This window comes from Dendropsophus ebraccatus, chromosome 4 (genome assembly GCF_027789765.1).
Source record: "Dendropsophus ebraccatus isolate aDenEbr1 chromosome 4, aDenEbr1.pat, whole genome shotgun sequence".
Lineage (NCBI taxonomy): Eukaryota > Metazoa > Chordata > Amphibia > Anura > Hylidae > Dendropsophus > Dendropsophus ebraccatus.
In genome coordinates, this window is record NC_091457.1 from 55,547,842 (window position 1) to 55,573,127 (window position 25,286).

At 40.6% G+C, this 25,286-nt stretch overlaps 1 protein-coding gene across 1 annotated transcript in view; it reads left to right on the plus strand.

Moving 5' to 3' along the window:
• The window catches only part of MYBPC3 (myosin binding protein C3), an 88,834-nt gene that overhangs the window by 33,011 nt on the left and 30,537 nt on the right, over window positions 1–25,286 (plus strand). Inside the window, exons 8-20 of the mRNA XM_069965842.1 lie at window positions 476–642; window positions 3,291–3,423; window positions 4,071–4,073; window positions 7,206–7,330; window positions 8,667–8,772; window positions 12,356–12,522; window positions 14,288–14,453; window positions 15,011–15,117; window positions 17,490–17,519; window positions 18,582–18,718; window positions 21,353–21,512; window positions 22,777–22,881; window positions 23,204–23,392. Of these exons, the coding sequence (XP_069821943.1) occupies window positions 476–642; window positions 3,291–3,423; window positions 4,071–4,073; window positions 7,206–7,330; window positions 8,667–8,772; window positions 12,356–12,522; window positions 14,288–14,453; window positions 15,011–15,117; window positions 17,490–17,519; window positions 18,582–18,718; window positions 21,353–21,512; window positions 22,777–22,881; window positions 23,204–23,392 (1,595 nt within the window). The remainder of the gene's footprint in view (window positions 1–475; window positions 643–3,290; window positions 3,424–4,070; window positions 4,074–7,205; window positions 7,331–8,666; window positions 8,773–12,355; window positions 12,523–14,287; window positions 14,454–15,010; window positions 15,118–17,489; window positions 17,520–18,581; window positions 18,719–21,352; window positions 21,513–22,776; window positions 22,882–23,203; window positions 23,393–25,286) is intronic.

Sequence of the window (25,286 nt, forward strand, 5' to 3'; positions counted from 1 at the left end):
TTTACAAGTCATAAAGTATTACATTTCCTCGAATGGAAATATATCAGATGCATCATGGCAACCACGTAAGAGTTACATTACTCAAATGATGCAAAAGTTGGTACCTACTGCATTATTGTGGCATATAGTCATTTATCTTTTGCAAATGGTGTTACTATAAAGCCTATAGGGCTACAGTAGGTTCTTTCACCAACACATATACAGAAGTTGTCATCTACTTAAGGCGTATAATACAAATGCTATTATATGTCACAGTGGGCCTCATTATCATAATGTAGTGCAAACCCATATTAATCCAGTGGTAGCAAGTACTAGGTTAGGCACCTGTTATAGCTTTCTTCTTTTTCTGGGGTTATGCAATAAGTATTAAAATCCTTTGCGCCCAGTTATTATCACTATAATATTTTCTTACTCCATCCTGAGAGCTAGGCTGGTGGCATCCATGGCTGTATTCTGACAATATTTCTTCTGACAGCAATGAGGCAAAGCAGGATGTCTCACCAGATGTAGATGTTTGGGAGATCCTGCGTGGAGCACCTCCCTCAGAGTATGAGAAGATTGCCTTCCAGTATGGTATCACCGATCTCCGCGGGCTCCTAAAACGTTTGAAGAAGATGAAGAAGGAGGAGAAGAAGAGTGAAGGTAAGAAGGAGGTTTACCTGGAAGCTCTGAATGTTTCTATAACTGAGGCACTACAGATAATGCCGCGCTATCCTTTTGCATATGCGCAAGATATATGGTGTCATTTGCTAGAAAAAAATGGGTGCATGCCCGATTATAATTTTAGACACCCAACAAGGGGACATGGCTTTATGGAAAAGCATGTAACTGAAGATATATGATTACATGGGCATTGGCACCTTAAAAGGGTTTTGACATGTGCTGGAGATATGTCAAAAAATTTTATGTGCCAGCGTCTGGTGCTCAGATACCCACTGATTGTTAGATAAAAGGGGGAAGTGATTGACTAAGCAATTCTGTGTCAGGCTCGCTGCTTTTAATGTCTCATTCCAAAAGGCAGTCTTCACTGTAAGTCTATGGAGACCATCTCCTGAAGTGAGACAGATATTGAAGGGAGTGAAGCACTTAGACAGATGCTTCTCCCAGGTCTCTCTAACATTCAGTAGGGATCTGAGCACCCAGACCATGCCTGATCTTGGGGACACATAAAAAGTTTTATAAAGTTACAGGGACATTTTAAAAGATCCAAAGAAAGATGAAATTCTCAATGCCTGTAGCCACCACTAGGGTAAGCACAGCATACTTGTTTATAATTATGTTTAATGCATAAAATGTATGCGGCAATCTCCCAAGCCTTTGTGGGAGCTGCAGACAACCAGAATTTGTATTGCAAACAAATTTGTCTAGTAACACTGCATTGATTGGAAATGTAGAATCTGGACATTTTTCTATAAAAATTGCATACATAATTTGCTTTACTGATGTTAAAGTAGGAAAAATAACCCTGGATTTCACAACTGCTTGTTTATTAAACAGTACTTTCTGTTATGTTGTCTTAGCTACTTAAGCTGTAAATTACGCAAGTATAACCACTTGCTTGGCCTTTCCCCAATTTGCAAATTGTCTCACAGTAATGCAATATTTATATATTTATATGCAAATAGAATAGAAACATACAGGTGTCCCTATTTAAGAGACCCCCATTGTCTCTGAGCCAAATTCTTATTCTGAGGGGATTGTTTAGCCTGGTGTACAATGGAGCCATGTAACTGGCCTAGCCCCATATGTTTTCGATCCAAAGATGAGTAAATTTGAGAAAATGCTGATAATATTCTGTAAAATATAGACTATGATGGATATTGGAAACGACTCTATAATTCTAGCACAGATTACTTCTGTGGCTTCCAATATCCTTTTGAATATCACAACATCATTCTTCTCCCAGGATAAGATTGTCACAGTAAGGCTAGGTTCACACTGCGTTTTCAGCATCCGTTTAACGCATCCGTTTTTTTCAAAAAACGCATGAAAAACGGATTGCAAAAAACGGATTCATTTGTGTGCATCCGTTTTTCCATTGACTTCCATTATAAAAAAAAAACGGATCCGTTTTTTTTGGCGGACCAAAAAACGTTGCTGACCCTATTTTTCTGGACGTTAAAAAAACGGATCCGTTAAACGGATGCTGAAAACGCAGTGTGAACCTAGCCTAACATTACAGTGACAGAAATAATGTTCACTAAAGAATCCATTCTAGAAAGATTAGCAAATCCCATTGTCATTGAAGGGGTACATCAAAATTTTAATGCCTCTGACTTAAAGTGTAAACATTGTATATGAGCCCTACTAGTAAGAATAGGACCTGTAATTAATACTAGCTACGGTTGCCTTCCCATCTTCATCAGTTCCTGTCACAGACAGAGGTGGCAGCAGAGAGCACTGTTTCTGACTGGAAAGAATACACCACTTCCTGCAGGACATACAGCACTAATAAGTACTGGAAGACTTGAGATTTTTAAATAGAAGTTATCTACAAATCTGTATAACTTTCTGACACCAGTTGATTTAAAAACATTTTTTTTCTCTGAAGTACCTCTTTAATCACCTGTAACTATATATGTATAATTAAAGAAGAACCCCACAAAAATGTTACTGTTTTTATAGGGCCATACAACAGATAAAGAAAAACTGAGGACCAATGGGGCAGAAATAAAGAGTATTTTGTCAGTTTACTTTATTTACATAGATTTCTGCTAGAGATGAGTAAACCTTTCAAAAGTTAAGTTCAGCAGGTTCTCAGATCTTTGGCGTAAAATTCGGGTTAGTCCGAACCGAACCTTACATGAACTGCACTGAAGCAACTAAACAATTGCAGTTGCTCAGTTGTTTGGGTGTGTTTCAATAGTTCACTCATCTCTGCTTACCTGTTCATGCTCCCCCAGTGTCCTCGGTCTCTGGTTTTTGGTGTCCCCCGCAGCCAAAATCCCGCTCAGCCAATTACTGACTGAGGGACAGGAGGTGGCTGGAGACACCAAATGGCTGGTGGCTGGAGACACCAGAAACACAGAGGAGGACTCTGGAGGAGCATGGACAGGTTAGCATGCCTTTTTTGTAGCTGCCATGTTTAACGATTTTAAAACGAGGTTCACAAAAATGTGCTTTGTTAAAGAAGCAAATTTTTGCAAACTTCATTGCAATTCCAGCCTTACTGGGTTTGCTTTGTTCATCCCTAATTTCTGCCATTCTTAATTTCTGGGTTAACATTTTTTGCAGTTTTTGGGTAAATTGTAGTTGTTGTCTATAACAATCCTATCTGTAATTTCAATTAGCTTTCCTGAAGAAGCTGGATCCCGCATACCAAGTGGATAAGGGTCAGAAGATGAAGCTAGTTGTGGAAGTAGCAAATCCTGATGCAGAGGTGAAATGGTTGAAGAATGGTCAAGAGATTCGTGTTACTGGAAGGTAAGAGGATTATGAGAACCTGATTATAAGGGACTTGGTAGGGGCAAAGTTCTAAATGTCCACTCCCCTCAGAAAAATCCACATCAGCCTTGACCGACTCTTTAACCAGTGTACTATTTAGGCTGGGTATGATACTATTATTTGGACAAAATATGGTGGCATTACTTAGAGCGGTATTCCCCTGGCAACCAACGCATCACTGGCCCCTTCCAGCCTCTGTAATTGTAATGGGATCTATTGGGCTTTCACCATGATGTTCAAAATTGTGTTGGACAAAACAGTGTTGCATACTGCATTATTTTGTCCAGGATTTTTACAGAAGTTCCTAACAAAGCTTAAGAGCCCTACTACACCAAAAGATTATCAGCCATACCTGAAAGATTACCGTCTGTTACAGGCGATAATTGTTTGGTGTAATAGCGCCTGTGAAAAAAAAAACAATTAGCCGACATGCGTGATGTCATCTGATTGTGCTCTTAAAACAGGTTGAATAATTCTGATCACGATAGTGATGGTCTGCTGCCTGACGCTCCATGTCATCCAGGGAGCCTCTCCCGCAGCTCCCCCTGCACCGCCCCTACACCCCCCCCCCCCTCTTCCCCCCGCTCCTCCCCACTCTATGTCTGTGCGTGCAATAGCACAGATAGCAAGTGGGGAATAAGGAGGTAGCAAGCACTGACCTAAGCGATTGGCGCTCGCTTCCTCCTATAGATCACTAGCAGTAGTATGGCCCTAAGGGCCCTATTACATGGAATGATTATCTGCCAAAGCAGGCCAATCCTGCAGATTATCACTCTGTGTAATAAGGAGAACAATTATCTGATGACACCGATCATTGACTGATCGTGTCTTTTTCAGGTCCTGACCTAAAATCATTGTCCGTCTGGCGCGCATTGCTAATGATGACTGTGTAAAGAAAATAATAAAGTTCATATGCTCCCCGATGTCCTCTTCGCTTCTCCCCACAGCCGCCAGTGCAACTTCAGAGCCGTTCTGTGAAGTGACAGGTTGCTCAGCCAATCTTTGGCCTGGACAGGACCGCTGCAGCCAGTGATTTGCTGAGCGGCCTGTCACTTCAGAGACCAGCTCTGAAGTTGCACCAATGGCTCCAGTGAGAGACCAAAGAGAACACCGGGAGACTGAAGAGGTAATGTATTAACTATATTAGCCTTCATTAGTCACTTTTGATGGCCATAATAGTGATATTCATGCCATCAGAATTATTAAAACCTTACTGGAACCCTAAAATATAAGTCAACTGGGTCCATCAAAATCCTTTTGGAACCACCATGTAAGAATTGTGGCTGTTATTTTGAACAGAAGGCAAAACACCAATGTGAACAGTATCTTAATCTATATTCCTATATCTCAGAGCCTCTGCCAACACATACACAAATAGAGAAAATGGCAAGCTTGCCTCTAACTGTATCCCAGGCACAATCACAGGTTCCCAGGTTAGGAGCACGTGGCAAAGTCTAAGGCCATATCCCAGAAGATACCAATGGATAAACGTGAAGGTCTAAAGCTCCAGTATAGATGAAGTCATTTAATGAAGCATATAAAAAATAAAACGTGTTTTAGAAAAAAAAATTATTTGGTACTATTTTTATATGCTTCAATAAAAATCTTTACCGTACCTATGGACCTTCACGTTTATCTGCCAACACATCCATAGGGTACTATGCTAATAATAGCACAGCATGTAACACTATTCTTATGATGGAAAACAATATTATGGCAAAGCTGACAATACCAGATTAATTTTTTTAAACAGTGTATTTGGCACAAGTGTGGAAGGTGTGTTAGAGGCATACCGCATGGCTTTCGTATGTGATGTAACATTGTACTCCACAATAATGCACTACAAATTAACCTCATCCCTATTTCGTCTCTGGAATTGTTAGGATCTTAGGTAAGCCCAGTTGCGCACCTTTATAATTTAATAGGATACATTTTAAAATGTGTAAACACAATACCGTAGTTTCTATGACCTAAATATCAGGATGGTCTTACTTGTGTCTATATAATGACTGCTTGAAAATTACAAGTATTTAATCCATATTGTCTTTTCTTCTTTTATTTGCTTTCTTCGGTGCCTTTTGGGTTTACCTTGGAATTGTAAATGATCCTTCAGCAAGTAAGTTTTCATAAATGTTCCTATAGAACAAATGGTAGCTCCTATCTCAGCACCCATTAAACACATACACATTGTACATATGATGCAACACCTGCAATTGACGTCTTCTGCTTTATAGAGTAAGGGCCCTATTCCACGGGACGATTATCGTTCAGATTATCGTTAAATCGTTCGAATCTGAACGATAATCGTTCGGTTGAAATGCAGTTAACGATTAACGACCGAACGAGAAATCGTTGATCTTTTAATAAGACCTGGACCTATTTTTATCGTTGCTCGTTCGCAAATCGTTCGCATTGAATAAGACATCGTTCGGTCGTTCTCAATAGATACGAACGCAATAGCGAATAAATAGCGAAGAGAAACGATCGCAATTACGATCATAAGTAACGATTATCGTTCCATGGAAATGAGTGAACGTTTTCAGGTCTTTCGCAATAGCGGTCGTTTGAGATCGTTAATCGTTAACGATTATCCAAACGATAATCGTCCCGTGGAATAGGGCCCTAAAGGAAAATGTTAATATACTTTTTTATGGCAGAACCTCCTTCAATAGATAGGAATCCAAAAACATCTGATTCCAAAATTAGGAATCTTACACCTCTGTTGAGGTTTTAAGGGACAAGGGTCAAGAAAAGTGATGCAAGATTTTTTTAATAAGAGTCTTGAGGAGTTGATAGTATCTTTTTACCCACTTGTCACAGCTTTAATTTTATCCAGCGCTAGATTCTTGTGTCTTATTTAACTATCTGCCTAAGTACACCATGTACACTCATCTGTCAATAGCTGAATAAGGAGCAAAGAGAAGAGAGAAGCAAAATTTCCTTGCCAACAGCCAGTCCATAGTAGGTCAATGCACCTAGTACATCAGTCCACGCTATCAATGGATGACACACAGAATTAATAATAAAATGCGCTCCTGTATTTTCTGCTGAAACATTCCGGCGTATAGTAAAATATAGCAGTATGTGAGTGGTGAACCATGTAACAAGGTGTCTGACATTTACAGTGTTAAAGGTTCAGCTTGTTAAAGTGTGGTGCAGAGACACTCCGAGCTGTGAAATGGGAGGAGGGCAGTTTCCTTTTCAGTTAGGCATTTATTTGCTATACTAGATGTTTGCTCAGAAGTAAAGTGTAAGCAAATTCTACTGTCATTTATTTTTCTTGAGGTGTCATTTTAATCACTTGGGCCCCAATGCAGAATGTAGCAGACTTTGAATGGACTGGACATGTACTCTGGGTATGGGTATTCAGCTGTGCCCTTCTCCCTGTTTGTTCTAATGATCGGTAGGGGCCTGGATACCCAATTTCCACTGATCAAAATGTTTGACATGTCCCTAGGACATTCTAAGTTTTTTATTTGGCAGGTACACACCAAACTCTTCCTTACTCACAGATCCCCTATTCTGATGATGAGAGCATGTCCCAGCAAACTGACACCTATACCACCCATTCTCTGAATATTATTTCTGGGAAAATGTCATGGCGCAGATGTATGAAAGTATAAACTTTAGGACCTGTCTTATACTGCAGCACACAATAACAAGCACCCTTCAGGGTCCTACCAAAAACATGTTGAATATTATAACCAATAAAACCCATGGCTAAAGGCAGCGACACTCATATTCTTGTTTGAACTTCCCAGGTACATCTTTGAGAGCATTGGGAATAAAAGGATTTTGACTATTAACAACTGCTCGCTGGCTGATGATGCAGCATATACATGTGTCATTGGAGAGGAGAAGTGCTTCACCGAACTGTTTGTAAAAGGTTTTTATCTATATAATATAGTTATAAAAGACCATCTTTAGCTCTAATGATCTTGCTTGTGAAATTGTAAAAACATGCTTACTTTCTTCCATAGGCAGCACTACCTCTGTCTATGGGTTGTCTGTGGCATTATAGCTCAGACCCATTCACTTTAATGAAGTTGAAAAGCAATACCCGACTAAAGTCATAGACAGGCATAGCGCTGTGGTTCTAGAAGAAAGCAGACATGTTTTTAACTCCTTTGTATCCTTTATTTTCTTGCTAGAATTATATTTCCATCTATGTAGTGGGTAGATAGACAACAACGTAGTCATTTACATCAGCACATCCCCCGACCATAGGTTTTATTATAGAATACAGACATCATGTATGTAAGTCAGTTAGTGAGTCACAGCAAGGAGTATGACCAAATCACTAAGAGTTTCAGCTGCAGATATCCACTAATGTGTTTACACAGAAAGATTATCTGATTGAAGCCAAAGCCAGGAATGAATTTGAAAAGAGCAATCCCAATCTTTCCTTCATGACCTGTTCTTTGTATACAGCCTGTTCCTGGCTTTGGCTTCAAAAATTATTCAGATAATCTGTCTGGGTAAACACACCATAAGACAAAGAAGCTAGACCAGGTCCACCAGGGCAAAATCTGCTCTCTCCTAAGCAAGTTACCCATCTGTGACACCTTATGCCCTAACATTAGCCTTGGATTAGCGGTTGTCTTATTGAGACAACCCTTTGTAGAGTTGTCATGGTGTGAATGAGATATTGAGAACAGTAAAATACTGTGCATACTAAACTAGTCACGGACAGAGAATAACACCTTGCAGATAGTAGGTAGCAACAAGAGCTATTTTCCCCCTATTATCGTTTAAATACAGGTGATGTTATAACAGCAAGAAAACGAATAAAGATAAATTACAAAGACGCTAGATCTTGCCGTTGCTAACTATAGATTCAACATTAATTACTTGTGAAAAATATTTGACATTAAGTTTGAGAATGACACTTGAATGTGTCAGAAGTGTCACCATCCTTCGCACATCATAACTCATTATTTTGTGGGTTCCCTGCTTGCATGCCACTGCCCCTCGCCCCTTCGTGTATCTAGCGCATTGAAAACATAGAAAATAAATCAATGTCACATTGTCATTCCACCTGATAAAATTCATGCTGCTGTAAGTTATATCTTGGGACAAGGGTTCTTTACTAGAGATGAGCAAACTGAGAGTTCAGGTTGGAACAAACGTGAATGATCAGTATTTGAATCCCACTGCCTGAAGAAGATGGATGCAGCCCAAGGACTCCCTGCATTGGATGATATTCTGTATTTCTCTTACAGAGCCACCGATTGTGGTCCTCCGTCCTCTAGAAGACCAAGTGGTGATGGTTGGAGAAAGAGTGGAGTTTGAATGTGAAGTATCAGAGGAAGGTGCACAAGTGAAATGGTAAGAGACATGATGGAACCTATAAAGCATATACATGACTATATATGTTAGTCCTTATGTTCTTAAGGAGTTGTCAATCAGTTTTCCTAGACCACACAATAGCAAATCTGCATTTATACAGTGGCCTAGCCATATAAACTGCATGCTCCGTTACGTAAGGCAATGATACCTATTACATAAGATATGACATGAACTGATATGAAATCTCTTAAAGGGAAATCAAGGCAAGTCACAGTTCTATCAACAGCAGCCTAATGTTAACCTTTGTCCCTTTGATCCTATACATATATATTTATATATACAGTAGATGTCCTTGTTTGGAGAAGGTATGGCCACCTCCCTACTTTAAGACATAGTTTGATATGATGTCAGCAGCTGGTTAGGCTTCACGTGGATCCAGTCTCTTGACTCTTTGCCACTTTGCAATAGGAGCCTCCGTTCCTGTTACGTGTTTACACCCTGTCTTATAATTATCAGCTTGGACAGCATCGCTGTTTGCTTTTACTCTAAGAAGTAGTCCTCACATTCCAGGGAATGAGTCTTACACCTCCCTGCTGGAAGTGTTGGCACTTTAACAAACCTTCTTGCACCGGTCCTGCAACCCTTATAATTATAACAGAGGATAGGTTTCAGCAATTAAAATAGCCTTACTGTGCCTACAGTGAACACATAAAGCTCAGGATGCCATCTCGATTATGTCATCTTACAGCTGCCAAAATGCGTCTTCCACTAGCGCAGACTTGGAGGGGAAATACTTTGTCAGCAAAATTCATCTGAAAGGCACCTTGCCTAGACCTCTGTGAGCTGCAGACAGCTCCTCAGTCTGTGTCACCGACCATGAAATCAGATACTTCTTCCACTTTAAACCGTTTTCTTGGAATGTTAAGACCCTTATTCTGTATCCTACAGTGTCAGCAATTCTAAATCACATAAATCTATAAGACTGACAAGTTGAGGAACAGACGTCAAGAAACAAGTTATATACATCAAGATATATCACATATATCAAGAAGTGAAATCTGGCGCTTTTCCAGGATAGCTTTTCTTTGAAGTGACAACTTTTATTGTGTTTTTTTTTTCACCTGACTTGGACAATCACTTTTAGTTAAAAGGGTTTCCAGAATATAAGCCGAGCACAGGGTGTAACACTGCTGAGATCCCAAACTATTCGCTGTAATCTGCAGAAGAACATGGCCGCTAGTCTTTCCTTTCTCTACGAACTTCTTTAACTTTTTTTTTTCTCTATATGTCACAGATGGCAGTTATTATTTTACTCACTCATAAATGTATATATTAATATGCTAGGCTGCAATGGGTTTAACAAGTTATTGGTTTGTGTGAAAAAAAAAATCTTCATAACACAAATAGATGGATTTAACCATTTCTACAACACAAACCCAAATATGATGTGTTTTTTGTTTTCTTTTTGCTACTTTTTATTTAGTTCATCTGCACCAAATAATACAATTAATGAACCCTCTTTGGAAATACATTTTTTATAAGTCAAATCTATGAAACAATGCAATATCCTATCGCCTATATATACAGATAAGGGCAAACTAATATCCAACACCAATCATTTTTAGACTTGATGAACATATATGTCAAAGAGAAAATATTCCCATGAACAATTGGCTGCTCAGTAAAATATAGCTATATATTATCTGTCGACATTTACCAGTACATGATTATAATGATATTATTTTCAACATTTTTATTTCGTTAGTGCAATCAACCCTATGTTCACTGGTAGCGATACACTGTTACACAAAGCAATCCCCTCCAAACAGGATCACTGTGTGTAGCAAGGGCATTGGCATGTAGCAACGTTGAACAATAGCTGCAAGCTTGCTTTTAGAGATTCTCTAGCAGTGAGTTCTGCACTAGAGATAGTAAATTAGCCCAGAGATGCCAAAAAATGTAAACATTTTAATAAAGATAAATTACAAAATTGTATACATTTGTAAAAACAGTTCAATAATTATAATTTTAATCCCCTAGAACACCCCTTTAAGTCAACTGCAAAATTCATAAAAACTGTTCTGCATTTTATTTGGGAATATACACTTTACTGATAGAATTAGAGGACTTATTACTGATAGCAGTAAAAATTATTCTGATGCTAGTTGCAAGCTTAGTTTGTTAGTATAAAATACATTTCACTGGGCCCTAGTATGTCGCTGCTCACTGGCAAACTCAGTATATACTAGAAGTACCATATTCATTTAGGTGTAAGTAGTTTTTTCCTTTGACAACAGTGCCACCTATCTGTATGTACCTGTATTGCACAATGTTAAACTAATTGTATTATTTTCTCAATGGGCAGTTATTTTTAATTAATAAAGCATTTTATAAATTGACGCAAAAGAAAATGTAATTTTTTTATGCCATAAGTGCTTGTAACTTCAGATTAACCAGATTTTTCCATTCCATTTTATTTTTTGGCTCAAATAACAGAGTAGGTATTGTTTCTCTCTGGAAAATGGAAGGCATCCCAAGAAGGGGGTTCCCCTTTATGACTTCCATGTGCACTAATAGCAAATATGTGAGTTGGCTTCATGAATAGATTTTGGCTACCAGGGGCAATGAAAAATAGACCAACAAAACACAACAATCACTGAGCTCGGTGAGATCAGTCAAAAAAATCCAATGGAGTACTCATTTAAGAATCTCCATTGATTGCCCCTACAAAATATGCAAAAAAGGTGTCTGTGGAGCCTAAGTTGTGGGTCCCAAAGCTGGCAACAGAGTGAGGACCTTAGAGGCTACCTATCAGGGTGGTTTGGTGTTCTCCCTACTGGGAGGCACCCCTTGGCAACAGTCTTCCTTCTCTGGAGAGAGGGATATCTGGCTAGTCCTGTGTTTTGAGACTCGCACCTGAGACTCCACAGACCCCTTATATTTAAATTTTGTAGGGGGCAATCAGTGAAGACTCTTAAATGAGTACTCCATTGGATTTTTTTCACTGATCTCCCCGAGCTCAGTGATTGTTGTGTTTCGGTGGTCTATTTTTCATTGCCCCTAGTAGCCAGAATCCTGCTCCACACTGATGAGGGGCAAATACCCCAAAACAGCTGTCTGTGGATGGATGCCTTGTCTTATGTCGTTACACTTGCAACAGAGTTAGACTTTGACTTATAGGGCCCACCCTGGTGTTTTCCGATTTCGGTCCCAATGCTCGCGACAGAGTGAGGACCTTAGGGGCTATGAATCAGGTTAGTTTGGTGTTCTCCGCACTGGGAGGCACCCTCTTGGCACCAGGCTTCCTTCTCTGGAGAGAGGGATATCTGGCTATTCCCATGTTTTGAGACTCGCGACTGAGGCTCCACAGAACCCTCTTTTGCATATTTAGATGGATAGATAGATTTGGCAAACTTTCAAGGTGAGCAAGCCAAACATTTATGTTAATAGAGGCAGGGTCGTGGATATAGGGGGTGCAGAGGTTCTAGCACCTAGCATTTAATAGATCCATAGACCTCACTGCAACATAACTAAACACCAGTATTATCGGGAGTCCTAATTATCACCTTTGAGCTATATGCCATGCCATTGATGGGATGTATTGTTTTATGGCATCCTACAGGGAGAAGGATGGAGTGGAGCTGACCAGAGAGGAGACCTTTAAATATCGGTTTAAAAAAGATGGGAAGAAGCATTTCCTCATTATTAATGAGTCAACCCTGGAAGACAGTGGTAACTATACTGTGAAGACCAACGGAGGTGACTCGGTCGCTGAGTTGATGGTGCAAGGTAAATACATTTATGTAGCAATAGGTTACTATGGTATGAGCCAGAGAGTAAACCTCAAAGATAATAATGCAAGCAACATGACTACCTACCATACTATCTGTGAGCACATACTGCATTGTTTTACAAGTTCCATTGTTTTCTCTTGAATAATCAAATTTTACAGAATAACAAGCAGGCATCTGATGCAAATGTGAACAGAGCCAAATTGGGAGATGTTGTTGATGATTCTTTTGGCCTTTACACATTAAGGCTATGTTCACACTGCGTATGATTCGTCCATAGATCGTACACCGCCATACATGTGCGGCTGAAACTTCGGGCGTGGGAAAAATAGACATGCGGCCAGATGCATACGAACCGCGAACATACGCCCGTAGTACAGATATGCTTCCCTAGCTTGTTTCGAAGCGATCTGAGGCAGGTCATTTACTTGGAAATCTTGGCCCAGCCCCATAAACCACACAGAACCTTTTGGATCGAAAAATCAAGTTCAGTTTGGCTGAAATAAGTACTCCGTACGGGACCGCATGGAAATCCACGGCCGTGAGTTTCAACATTTCCGTCCTCAAACAATGGTCTTGTTCATTTTTCACGGCGCCGTATACGATCCGGCCGTAAGCTCATACGTAGTGTGCACTGTGCAGGCGTATATCGTATACTTTCAAGCGGACGCATCAACCTCAAAACTACGTGTGTATTTTCGCGGTTCGCACTACGGACGGCCTAAGGCTATATTCACATTATGTAAGACACCGGCCGGGTCACGGAAGGGCCGGTCTCTGAAAAGATCATCCCGGCTGGTACTGCAGTACCTGCCGGATGATATTTTGGGCCGCAAAGTTCTGATGCGGGCGCATAAGTGCACACCCGCATCAGAACTCCCCACAGCACACAATAGAATGAGCGGCCAGAGCCACTCGCTCTATTGTGTGAACTGACAGGGTTTTTTGCGGCCGCTATTCACTGAATAGCGGCCACAGAAAACTGACATGTCAGTTTTCTACGGTGCCGTTAGGGATCCCGGCCGGAGTGTATACTATGGGGGGGATTTATAAAGACCAGCATACTTGTCTTATATTAGGCCCCGCCCCCTTTTTCCTGGCAGGATTCACTAAGAAGCGCATGCCTCTTAGTGAATCTGGCCGGCTGGGCGCCCGAATCTGCGCCCGGCGTACAAAATCTACACCTGCTTCCAGCAGGTGTAGACGTTGATCATGATTTACGCCTGCGAGCAGGCGTAAATCATGCTAAATAAGGTGCGGGGGGAGGTCACGCCTCCTCCCCGCATTATCACGGCCCCGCAAGCTCCGCCAGTCCTCCCATCGAACCTGCACCTTCTCCTTGGCGTACGCCTCTGGCATACACTTCGTAAATCCCCCCCTTTGTGTATACACTCCGGCCGGGCTTCCCTCAAGCTTCAGCCGTGATTTCCGCTGCACTTACGTAGTGTGAACATAGCCTAAAGGAGCATTTCCCTCTCATAAGGGGATGGCTCATCACTCAGAGATGATTGGTGGGGTCTAACCTCTGGGATCCTCACCGATCCTGAGAAGGAAAGGTCTGCAGCTGTAGTTCCAGTGCACAGTGGATGGCTGGGTGCTGCTGTACAGGGAAACAAAGCGAAGGGGCCACATCTCTGAATCAGCACTGCTTAACTTTTTTTTGTTAGGATCAGTGGGGATAGAGAAGCTTTATATCTAATAATGCCATTATTTTCTTGCCCGAATTCTGCAGTGAAGTATAATATGCCACTTTGTCTCTCCAGAAAAGCAGCTGGAAATCCTGCAGGGTGTAGCTGATCTCACAGTGAAGGCCAAGGAACAGGCTGTATTCAAGTGTGAGGTATCCGATGAGACTGTCACAGGAATATGGGTGAAGAATGGAAAAGAGGTTATTCCTAACAACAGAATCAAAATCAGCCACATTGGAAGGTCAGTCCCAACCACTTATATCAAAATCAGAACTCATACACTTATTGCCAGTACAGCAAGAAAGAAAACTGTCTCTTTACTGCCCCCTATTGGACATAGCTGCCCTGTAAGTCAGTGTTGTTACCTGTGGCTCTCCACCAATTGCAAAACTACAACTCCCATCATACTTGGCCATTAGGCTATAATACAGTTTGTAGTAATCTGAAAATTTCAACATGACCAAGGATATTGGCCAAGCTATAAACCCACCTGGACACTGCTGTTTTGGGGTTATTGCCCCTTACCACAACTTATTGTGAGTAGGAGTTATGACTTAGGGTGCACTAGTAATTATGCATGCATTATTAGATTTTATAGGGTTCCCAGCTGCATAACATGCTGGCTATCATGTATACAGTACATTGGCAGTGTCTGGGGGACCTGCCTGTTACCCTTGATCTCTAACTTGGCCAATGATGTCTGCAGCCTCTTATCCCCATTTGCAAAACGAAAAGCAGCTCTGGTTCCAAAAACTGCAGCTCCAACAAGAGAATTAACATTATATTTTATTTCTGCAGAGTTCACAAGCTGACCATTGATGATGTGATAGCATCGGATGAAGGAGACTATTCCTTCATACCCAATGGATTTGCCTTCAACCTGTCTGCAAAACTGCACTTTATGGGTGAGTTAAGTTTAATGGTGGGGGTGTCCACAAACAAAGAGAAAGCGTTTATAGGGAAAATATACAAAATCTATATTTAAGGACTAAAAAATATATTTAAAAAAACACACACAGACAACTGAACCAGGGTCTGTGTAATGTCTCATGAAAAAAAATTGTTACAAATTGAACACATATGACCAAACAAATGAACAAAATGGGATACCAAGACACCTCCAAATAAATATACTTAAGATAGTGATGTTACCATCGTGTAGTATTCCCCCCAACACATGAAACAAGAGAAAAATATTAGCAAATAAAGTGCAAGTGCTCTAACAGGTAACACAGCCAATAAACAATACCTTGAGGCTATGTTCACACTATGTAAGTTCCGATTAAACAATACCTTGAGGCTATGTTCACACTATGTAAGTTCCGCAGAAATCTGTGATCTGTGATTTCTGCGGTACTTATGTAGTGCTGCAGGCTGAGGGAATCCCGACCGGAGTGTATACACTGTACACAGTATACATAGTATACACTCCGGCCGGGATTCCTAGTGGTGCCATAGAAAACTGACATACAGTATCAGTTCACACAAAGTTCACACAATGGAGCGAGCGGCTCCGGTCGCACGCTCTATTGTGTGTTGTGGGGAGTTCTGATGTGGGAGCGTACTGATGCGCCCGCATCAGAACTCAGTAGCGCTAGAGATCATCCGGCTGGTACTGCAGTACTGGCTGGGATGATTTTTTCTGAGACCGGCCGGGTCACGGAGTGGCAGGTCGTATACTACGTGTGAACATACGTATGGCGGGTTGTGGAACTGAGACCATCCATTAACTGTTTACAGGTTTGTTGCAGGCAGATGTGACAGGTTTACTGGGATATACAGTCCACCCCCCTGTTCTTGTGCTGTTGCATATTTTACTTTTCCTCCCTCAAGCTATTGTTTATTGGCTGTGTTGCCTGTTAGAGCACTTGCACTTTATTTGCTTATATTTTTCTCCTGTTTCATTTGTTGGGGGGGAATACTGCACGGTAGTAACATCACTATATTAATTATATTTATTTGGAGGTGTCTTCGTATCCCATTTTGTGCATTTGTTTGGTCATACTGTATGTGTCCAATTTGTAACACATTTTTCTCATGGGACATTACACAGACCCTGGTTCAGGTGTCTGTGTGTGTTTTTATATATTTTTTTGTCATTAAATAAACATTTTCTATATTTTCCCTATAAACGCTATAAAATCGTTGAGATTTTTATTGTATTGGGGATTCTTTGACCATTCTGAGGTTGTTGACCATTCGGATTACAGTGTCAATATTTTACATGATGTGGAAGATTTATCAAAACTAGTGTTAATGGAGTGATCCCACGTTACAAAAACATGGCCACTTTTGTCTCCAGTTTAGGTGTGGTTTGCAATTAAGCTCCACTCACTTCAATGGAACCGAGTTACAAAACCTACACCCAAACTGGAGACAAGAAGTTGGACTGTCTCTGGAAGAAAGTGGCCATGTTTTAGTAGCACTAGATAACCCCTCAAAGTAGAATTGGAGTAGCTAATAAGGTTTAAGCCCTGAGTTTTCATAGACCCTTAATTCAGAGACAGACACATGCATACTGATATAATAGTGCCCAGAGACACAGGGTTGAAACAAGGCAGTATACTCTACAGGTTTTGGGGGACGCAGTGCAAGGATGGCACAGGCACAGGACTTTCGGTGTAACTAGGACAGGTGTAACAGATAGCTAGACCTCCTACTTCTCCTGGAATCACACCTTTGCACCTTTGGGGTACAGGCTGAATTATACTGCTTCCACATCCTTAATCCCTGTGATACTGGACCAATGGGGACATGTCCCATACAAAGCAGCAAGGGCAGAAGGGTACGAATGCAGCTCCTCCAGTGCACAATAGCCATACAATGCTGACTTGGACACCATGGCCACAAGGTTTAATGTCACTCACAGGCTTTAGCATCACAGCATAAACTGGCACCTTCTTCTTTCTCTAAGGTTTCAGGCCTTTGTTCCATTCACCACACATTGCTGAAACCCATGTCACAGACCACCTGTTTAATACCACCTTGTGGGAGCCCAAATCCCTGCACCCTCCAGGTTACAGGGTTACTTGACCAGGCTGTAGGCAACCATAGTATTCAAGCCGTAACCCCAGGTACCATGGTAACCATCCGAATGTGGGGGTTAGACATAAGACCCCATGTACCTCTATGGGTGCCTTATTACGCCTCCGTACATAATACAGCCATGTGCTTGAGGGATAAAATGTGTAGACAATGTAGATGTGGCATTATTGCTCAGCCCTGTATTTTCTCTACATGAGTGTTATAATCTCTCTTTTTCTTTGTCTTTCCTCAGAGGTGAAAATTGACTTTGTTCCCAGACAAGGTACAGTGCTTGTTATTACCAGCAGTGTTACTGTGTATATGCCATATTAGTTTTACTGTGCGCAGACATGTCATGCTGATATCATAGTCATTATATTCAGCATTCTCATTGTCTGTAACATCATGGAGAATGGACTGTTATGTACCTTTTATGAACAATAAAGAGAATGTGATAAATGACAAATCAACGTGGCTGTAGTTCCCACTGAGAACTGTAGGCGCGTCTTTTGTGTTACTAGAATATTTCGTCTTTGATGAAATGCAATTTGTCACGTTTTGTACTAATATAGTTTACTGTTTGCTCAAAAATTGCATCAAAGTAATCTGTAACATCTTTTTACTTTGGCGATTCTTTATGGAATATATAGTATAATAGTGTTCCTCAACTTGTGATTGCAAAGCTACCACTCCCATCATGCCCTGATAGCCTCCGTAGTTTTACAACCACTGGTCAGTCAAATGTTGGAGAATATTGCAATATTGGAATGACTGATGGATCCATTCTACCATTGCATTTTACCAGGCACTTTTATTCTGTCATATCTCATGTACTAAAAATCCATTAAGGCCATTATGCCCACCAGGGACAGTACAGCCTATCAGAATGTGCCCCCTTGGTCCCTCCATGATGTTGGATAGTTAATCATTTATTAAAAGTGATTTTTCCAATTAACAGCACTCCACAGGATAGGTAATAACTGTCTAAATGCTGAAGGCTGGACTACTGGGGACTCCCCTAATCAATAGAAATGGGGTCCTGCGGGCAGCAGGGCACATTGTGCCCTATGACAAGCTTGGCTCTGCTGCATTAACCCAGTTTTGACTTGTTTTTATTGCAATGAATAGTAAACTAGGCATACCTGCTGACTTGGGGGTTTAACACCTTTGCAAAGAACCTGATTGGTTGAACCTGACAGACTCTTGTCTTTCTTTGACCTTCTCAACCATATAACTAGTGAATTGTAAACTTCTCATAGTGGATTTGTGTGTCCAATGTCTGAGTAATCTGTCAGCCTCCACTGTTGTGTTCCCTTATCTCATACGGATTATTGAACATTATCAGAACCTCCAAAGATTAAGTTGGACTGTATGTCTGGTAACGCTGACACCATCATTGTCGTTGCTGGGAATAAGCTGCGTCTGGACGTTCCCATCACTGGAGATCCAGCACCTACTGTAATTTGGAGTAGGGGAGATAAGGTAAGAACCAACCCGCATCATCTTTTTTGATAAAGCAATTTTAGCCAGATATGAAAATTCTATTTCTGTTTATGTTGTTTATGTCCACAGGGGGCAGTATTATACTAGTAAGTGCATTGGTGGAAAGGAGAGTACTAGGAGTACTAGGTCTCATTGGAGAGTCCCAGCTGACGTATGGAGACTTGCTCCATGGGAAACTATGCTTTCTTCCTGAAGATGGAAAACTATCTTCCTAGTGCCACCTATAAGTAACTCCCCTGTTTTCATTAAAGAGACCCATCTTGTGTATGGGTCTTGTGAATTAGAGACAGAGAGGGACATTTATCAAACCAATTGCGCCTGTTTTTAGTCTAATATATCTAGTTTGCGCTCAAAATAAATCTGATTTAAATTTATGAAGCTTTTTTAGACAAGACTATCCAAATTAGATGCGACTTTTTGAATTAGATTTTTTGTTGTTAATTAGATCGAAAGTGCGCCAGAATTCTTTTTTAGCTAAATTTATCAACTGCGCAATTTTTTAAAAAGTCGCATATATTGGCGCATCGCTACGTCTGCTCCGAACCAGGTAAATTTATAAGACTAATTAAAAGACCATTATTTTTAAGACACATTTACTATGCTATTAGACAATTTACATACATTTGACTAAACACATTAGATTGGAAATTATGCCAAAACATCTTTGACAAAATCGTGTTTTTAGATTTGTTAGTAAATCTCCCCCATTGTTTTTGATGTGGAAACTGCACTGATTGCTGCAGAAAAACACATGCCGTCACAGCATCAGAAACCCTGCTCTCATTCAGTTACAGCTTCAAAGAGAGGTGACATGTCAATGGGAGATTTGGAGCTTGGCTCCCCCTCACTGACCGTCAATCATACAGAGGTGTTAACTACTTATAGGTGGCACTGTGCAGATAGTTTTCTTCTTTCTGGGAGAGAAAAATCTTATCTAGGTGGCATTCCTTCCTATTCATTTCAATGGCAGTGCTGTCGATTATAGATCAAGAACTAAAACGGTACTTAGAAGAGCACTTAGTATACCTGATGGTACATTAACTTTAGTTTTACCCATGTAAAGAACGGCGCCGGCGTGGGGAAGCCGGTACCACGGTGCTTTTTTTGAACCGCAGCCTGATTCCGGTGTATGGTGCTATTCTATTCACAGGTAGCGGGCCAGGGGTGAAGCATTGGAGGCGCCGTAGACGGAACTGGGCCGCGGTTCAAAAAAAGGACTACGGCATCAGCTTCCCCACACTGGCGCCGTTCTGTACATGGGTAATACTTTATGTGAATGTACCATCAGGTACATTCACTTTAAAGAAGACCTGTAAAACACCAACCCCTTCTCCTCCAGAAAATGATATGCTTCTACTATTAAATAGCCCTGATTACACACCGTTTCACAGTCTTTGGTATGCACTCACCTAATTCCTGATATATGGGGTTTATGGGCTTACTCACCCAATCGGCATTCAGTCACTCCTGCCGCCAGAAGTCCAAGTGAATATGAGTAAACCCAGTGTAAGGTACCATAGGATGGGTGTGAAGTTAGGCCCAGATTTATCAAGATGAATAGAAGCTGGTATAAACTGCCCATAACAACCAATCACAGCTCGGCATGCAGCTCCAGTGAAATGAAAGCTAAGCCGTGATTGGTTGCTACGGGCAGTTCAAACCAACTTCTGTTACATACAGTTTGTTCAATTAAACACCCTTTAATTGTATGGTCATCCACTGATATTCACTTAGCCCTGAGGTGTAGATATAGGGGGTGCAGAGATAGCAGTCACAGGAGCCCAAAACTCTATGCCACATAAGAAGACACCAGTGTAATAAATGGCTGGATATAGATTTGGCATTGGAACCCAAGAGCTTCAACAGCTTCTATAAATGTCCTCACTGACGTCACAAGGGCCACCATAGGCTGTTCTAGACCAAAATGTTTGACATTGCTCTTGTTTGTGGTTTTTCACTTATGTTCATGATCTCACCAGCAACATATGTCAGCCTCCCATTATCCATTACCACCATTTGTGTACCCCTCTACACTTCCTTTAGTCTCAGCTTTATTTCCTAATATCAGGTCTTTGAGCAGACCCATGTTAGGAGGGCAACTGAGCCAGGGGCAGACGACGACGATGTGGATGTAAGTGGGCATACCCTGCCCGTGATGTATTTGAAGAAGTATTTAACGTGCACAACTACTTATATCACGTGTGGACTTCTTTTTTATCACAAACAACTTAACCTCACTTTTGTTTTGTGGGTAACTGCACCGTTATACTAATGTGTATTTACTATGCTCATATAGGGTAGATGTTCATATGAGATAGATAAATAGATAGACTGATAGATGTACTAATAGTAATTAGGCTGATTGGTTCCCTTTAAAGATACATAGATACATAGACATAGATATATGTTCATATGAGATAGAAAGATAGATAGATAGATAGAAAGATAGATAGATAATTCATATGATAGACAGATAGACAGACAGATAAATAGATCTTTTCTCTATCCTCTATGTAGAATGTATGCAGCCACTTAGAACCTCCTCACATCTAAAGTCTTAGAGGACAATGATCTCTTTGCCATGATGTTTAGAATAATAAACTCGTAATTTAGCTCATTTCAGAAGGTGAAGGCAGAGTCCACGTGGAGAATCATGCAGACCACTGTGTGTTCACCATTGAAGGAGCAGAGAAGTCAGATGAAGGGTCATATACTGTTGTGGTTAAGAATCCAGCTGGAGAGGACAAGGCCACCATTAATGTAAAAGTCATCGGTAAGACACTAAAAAGACCATTTCCATAGATACATATACTGTATACAGGTACACATATTACACCATCAATTTAGCTATGGCAATGTAAGTGCAAACCATCCAAAACACCTACAAGACAGCACACAACCTACAGGAGAGAGTTGAAAGACAGTGATGTTCAGTCTTACAGATGTACACTAGTATTGTGAAAGTTGAGCAGCCATGAAAGGGATGCAGAAGGAAAGTTATAGACTTTAATTTTTAAAGAAACACTACAGTCAAAACCTATACCAATAATTCTGCAACCATTGATAAACACAAACACTCCTCAATCAAAGTCAATGTTCGGACACTAAATGGAACAAGTGATAATATCATTTGAGTCAAAGGGCTACAGAACATTAAAAAAAAAGTATGGGTCTCACAGTTTGCAGTTAAAGTCTACTGTCTTATATAGACTCATTTTTATACAGTCAAAACTGATACACTGTGTCTTACCTAGTGTAGCACATGCAGGAGTGGATCATGACACAGAGATTCAAGACCAAAAATAGAAGTGCATAACACAATGTATTAGTTTTAAAGTGTCACTGTCGTTATAACTTTCAAAATCTAAACCAATAGTAGATGTGATATAAAGCAAGTTTACATTCATTATTTTTTTAGTTATCATGGAAGACACGCCACTTCCTGTTTTCTGACTTTTTTTCTCAAAGAGTCAGAAAACAGGAAGTCCAGTGTTTCCCAGGCCATCTGAGCACTCACTTAAAGAAGGCAGTCATGTGATTGATGGATACATTGAGCCGTGACTCTCCCTACTGGCCAGAATTCCTGTCGCCTGTTTAGTCTGTTTTTTACAATCAGCATAAGTACAAAAATCTGCCTTCAGGACGTTGGACCTGGATTTCGGGTAAGTTCGGCTTTGTTTTACAGCGGGATAACAACAACAAAAAATAATGAATGTATATTGCAAACTTGCTTTATATCACATCTACTGTTGATTTAGATTTTGAAAGTTATAACAACAGGTACACTTTATTGTTAATTTTTTGCGAAGATGATGTGACATTAAGGAAACTAATAAAGGAACTATTGAAAGAGAACCTTCTTAGATCTTCACAAAGCAGGTTCCCTGGTTAAACAACATATTGGGGGAATGGGGGATTGACATAAAATCACTCTAAAAGTCATTTGAACCCATATATTATTTGAACATAGATGCAATCTGTAGCCATGTATCCAAACTAATGCATAATACCTTATCAAATGTAATCTTATTTCACAGAGGTCCCAGATCCACCAGAGAGTCCCAAGATCTTGAACATTGGAGAAGATTTTTGCACCGTTCAGTGGGAGGTACCCAAGTATGATGGAGGCATGCCAATCACGGGTGAGTGATGATCGGAAAAGACATCCTGCTACCCTAGCTATGCCAAGATTAATAGGGGAAATGAGGTGTAATATACATTTTAGAATCCTCCTGCCAAGCTGTGGTTTCTAGTTTTATCTGTTTCTCAGAAGTCTGGGTGCAGCAACCAATATCACTACAACCCCCACTGAAGACTAGCATTATATTATGCTTTCGTGGCCCTAGTTATGCAATAATAGTTTGCAGATTTAGTATCTCCTTATAATTATGCAGAGTTATCATTCAGGGGCTAGGTGCTCTTTGGTCTCACAGTCAACCTTTGCTTGTATCTCTGACCCTGCAGGTTACATTTTGGAGAGGAAGAAAGTGAAAAGTTTCCGCTGGATGCGTCTAAACTATGACCTGGTGAAGGAGCTGACCTATGAATCTAAACGCATGATTGAAGGGGTCATCTATGAGATAAGGATCTTTGCTGTGAATGCCATCGGAATGTCTCGTCCTAGCCAATCTTCTCAGCCATTTATGCCAATTGGTAAGTTATGCACAGTTAGTGTACACCTGTCCTTTATATATTCATTCTTTTTACCTGTATCCAGTGTCTCTGGTTCTTGAGTTCACCAGTTGAAATGATTCTCCTCCATCTATACAGAACATGTGCATATCCACTCTAATATACATTGTAACCACTGTTGCTATGATTGTATACACAGGGCTTTTATTCAACAGGATGTAGCAGGTTATTACTGACTCTTCCAATAGAAGAAATAGACACTAGCGACAACTGACTGGCTCCATCAGTGACTACTGATTGGCTGACATCAACTCTGAGCATTACATGGTACCTAGTAAATGCCCTTAAAATGTATGGGTGTCATTGTTCCTCCAGAGTAACGTCATGATGACTCAGCACCCTTACTAAAAGAAGGAAATCCAGTCCTCTAGGGGGGAGGGGGAGTAAAAAAGTGTTTAAAAATTTAAAAAAATATATTTAAAAAACCTGTATAAATTGTAAGTGTTTCCCTTTTCCCATTTTTCAAATATAAAACATATATTATAAATATACATACAGTGAATAACATAAACTTAAAAAAAAAAAAAAAATACCAGAATTTTAGATTTTTTTTCACATCACATACTAGAAGCAATGGAATAAAAAGTCACATCTACTAAAAATGGTTCTGATAAAAACTACACATGAAGGCACAGAAAATCTGCACACCCATGTTATACATTTACATATACTGCTTCTCTGCAAAATTTAAACTAACATCAGGTAGTTTACTTTTTGACTAACTGTACAAGTCAGCGCTGCGTTGAACTGTCCAGTCTGGGACACTTATGGCATAGCCACCAGGTATTTGTCGCCTGCCAATTTTTTTCCTGGTTTTATAATACATTATATGGTAAAATGAAGGGTGCCAATAAAAAGTACAATTTGTACTGCAAGAAAAAGGTCACGTCTGTTGATGGAAAAATAAAAACTCTATGGGTCTTAAAATTTGAGAAGGAAACAAAATGTAAGTGAAAAATTGAAGTTTTCATGGTCAGGAAAGGGATATAGGGAAACTGTTTTGTTGCTATAGGGCTGGGGACACTGAGAATAAAGGTCATTTATTTACCTTCATCCTCACTGCTATGTATATATATATATATATATATATATATATATATAATGTGTATTATGTATAATATGTATAATAATAATATGTAAATAAGGTAGTTTGGTGCACTGGGGGCAATACTAAAGTTCACAACAGTTCACAATTCACCGATCAGCCCTAACTGCCCACTATCTCCTCTTGAATATTAAGGCGGCACCCTGCAGTGACATCACTCCAGCACTCATCACTGCCGAGCGCCACATGAATATTTATAAGGAGGCAATTGGTGGATCGCAGACCGCCTAATTTATTATATATTTAAATAATTACCTTCATACTCATATCCCCAGCCCTATGGAAACATAACAGCACATTAAGGTCTTTTAACCTGCCGTCAGTTTTCCTTTAAAATAATCCCAAAAAGTGGATCTCTAAAGTCTGTGTGAATGTTTTTGTGTATCGCTGAGAATATTGTATGTGTTTCACCCACATGTATTTAACCCCTTAAGGACCGCGGGCATTAATTTACGCCCCTCGCTGCCTGGGCCTTAAGGCAGGAGGACGTAAATGTACGCCCTGGCGCGGTCCCAGGCTATGAAGCAGGCTCACGAGCTGAGCCCGCCCCATAGTGGGTGAGGACCGGCTGCTATCTGCAGCCAGGCCCTCACCCTCAATGGCGGGCTGCCGCAATCACGTGGCCGTCCGCCATTAACCCCTTAAACGCTGCGACCACAGCATTTAAGTATAAGTGACCGGAGCATCTCCGGTCACTTAGCGATCGGGACCCCCGCAGCGTATCTGCAGGGGGTCCTGATCGCATTCCCT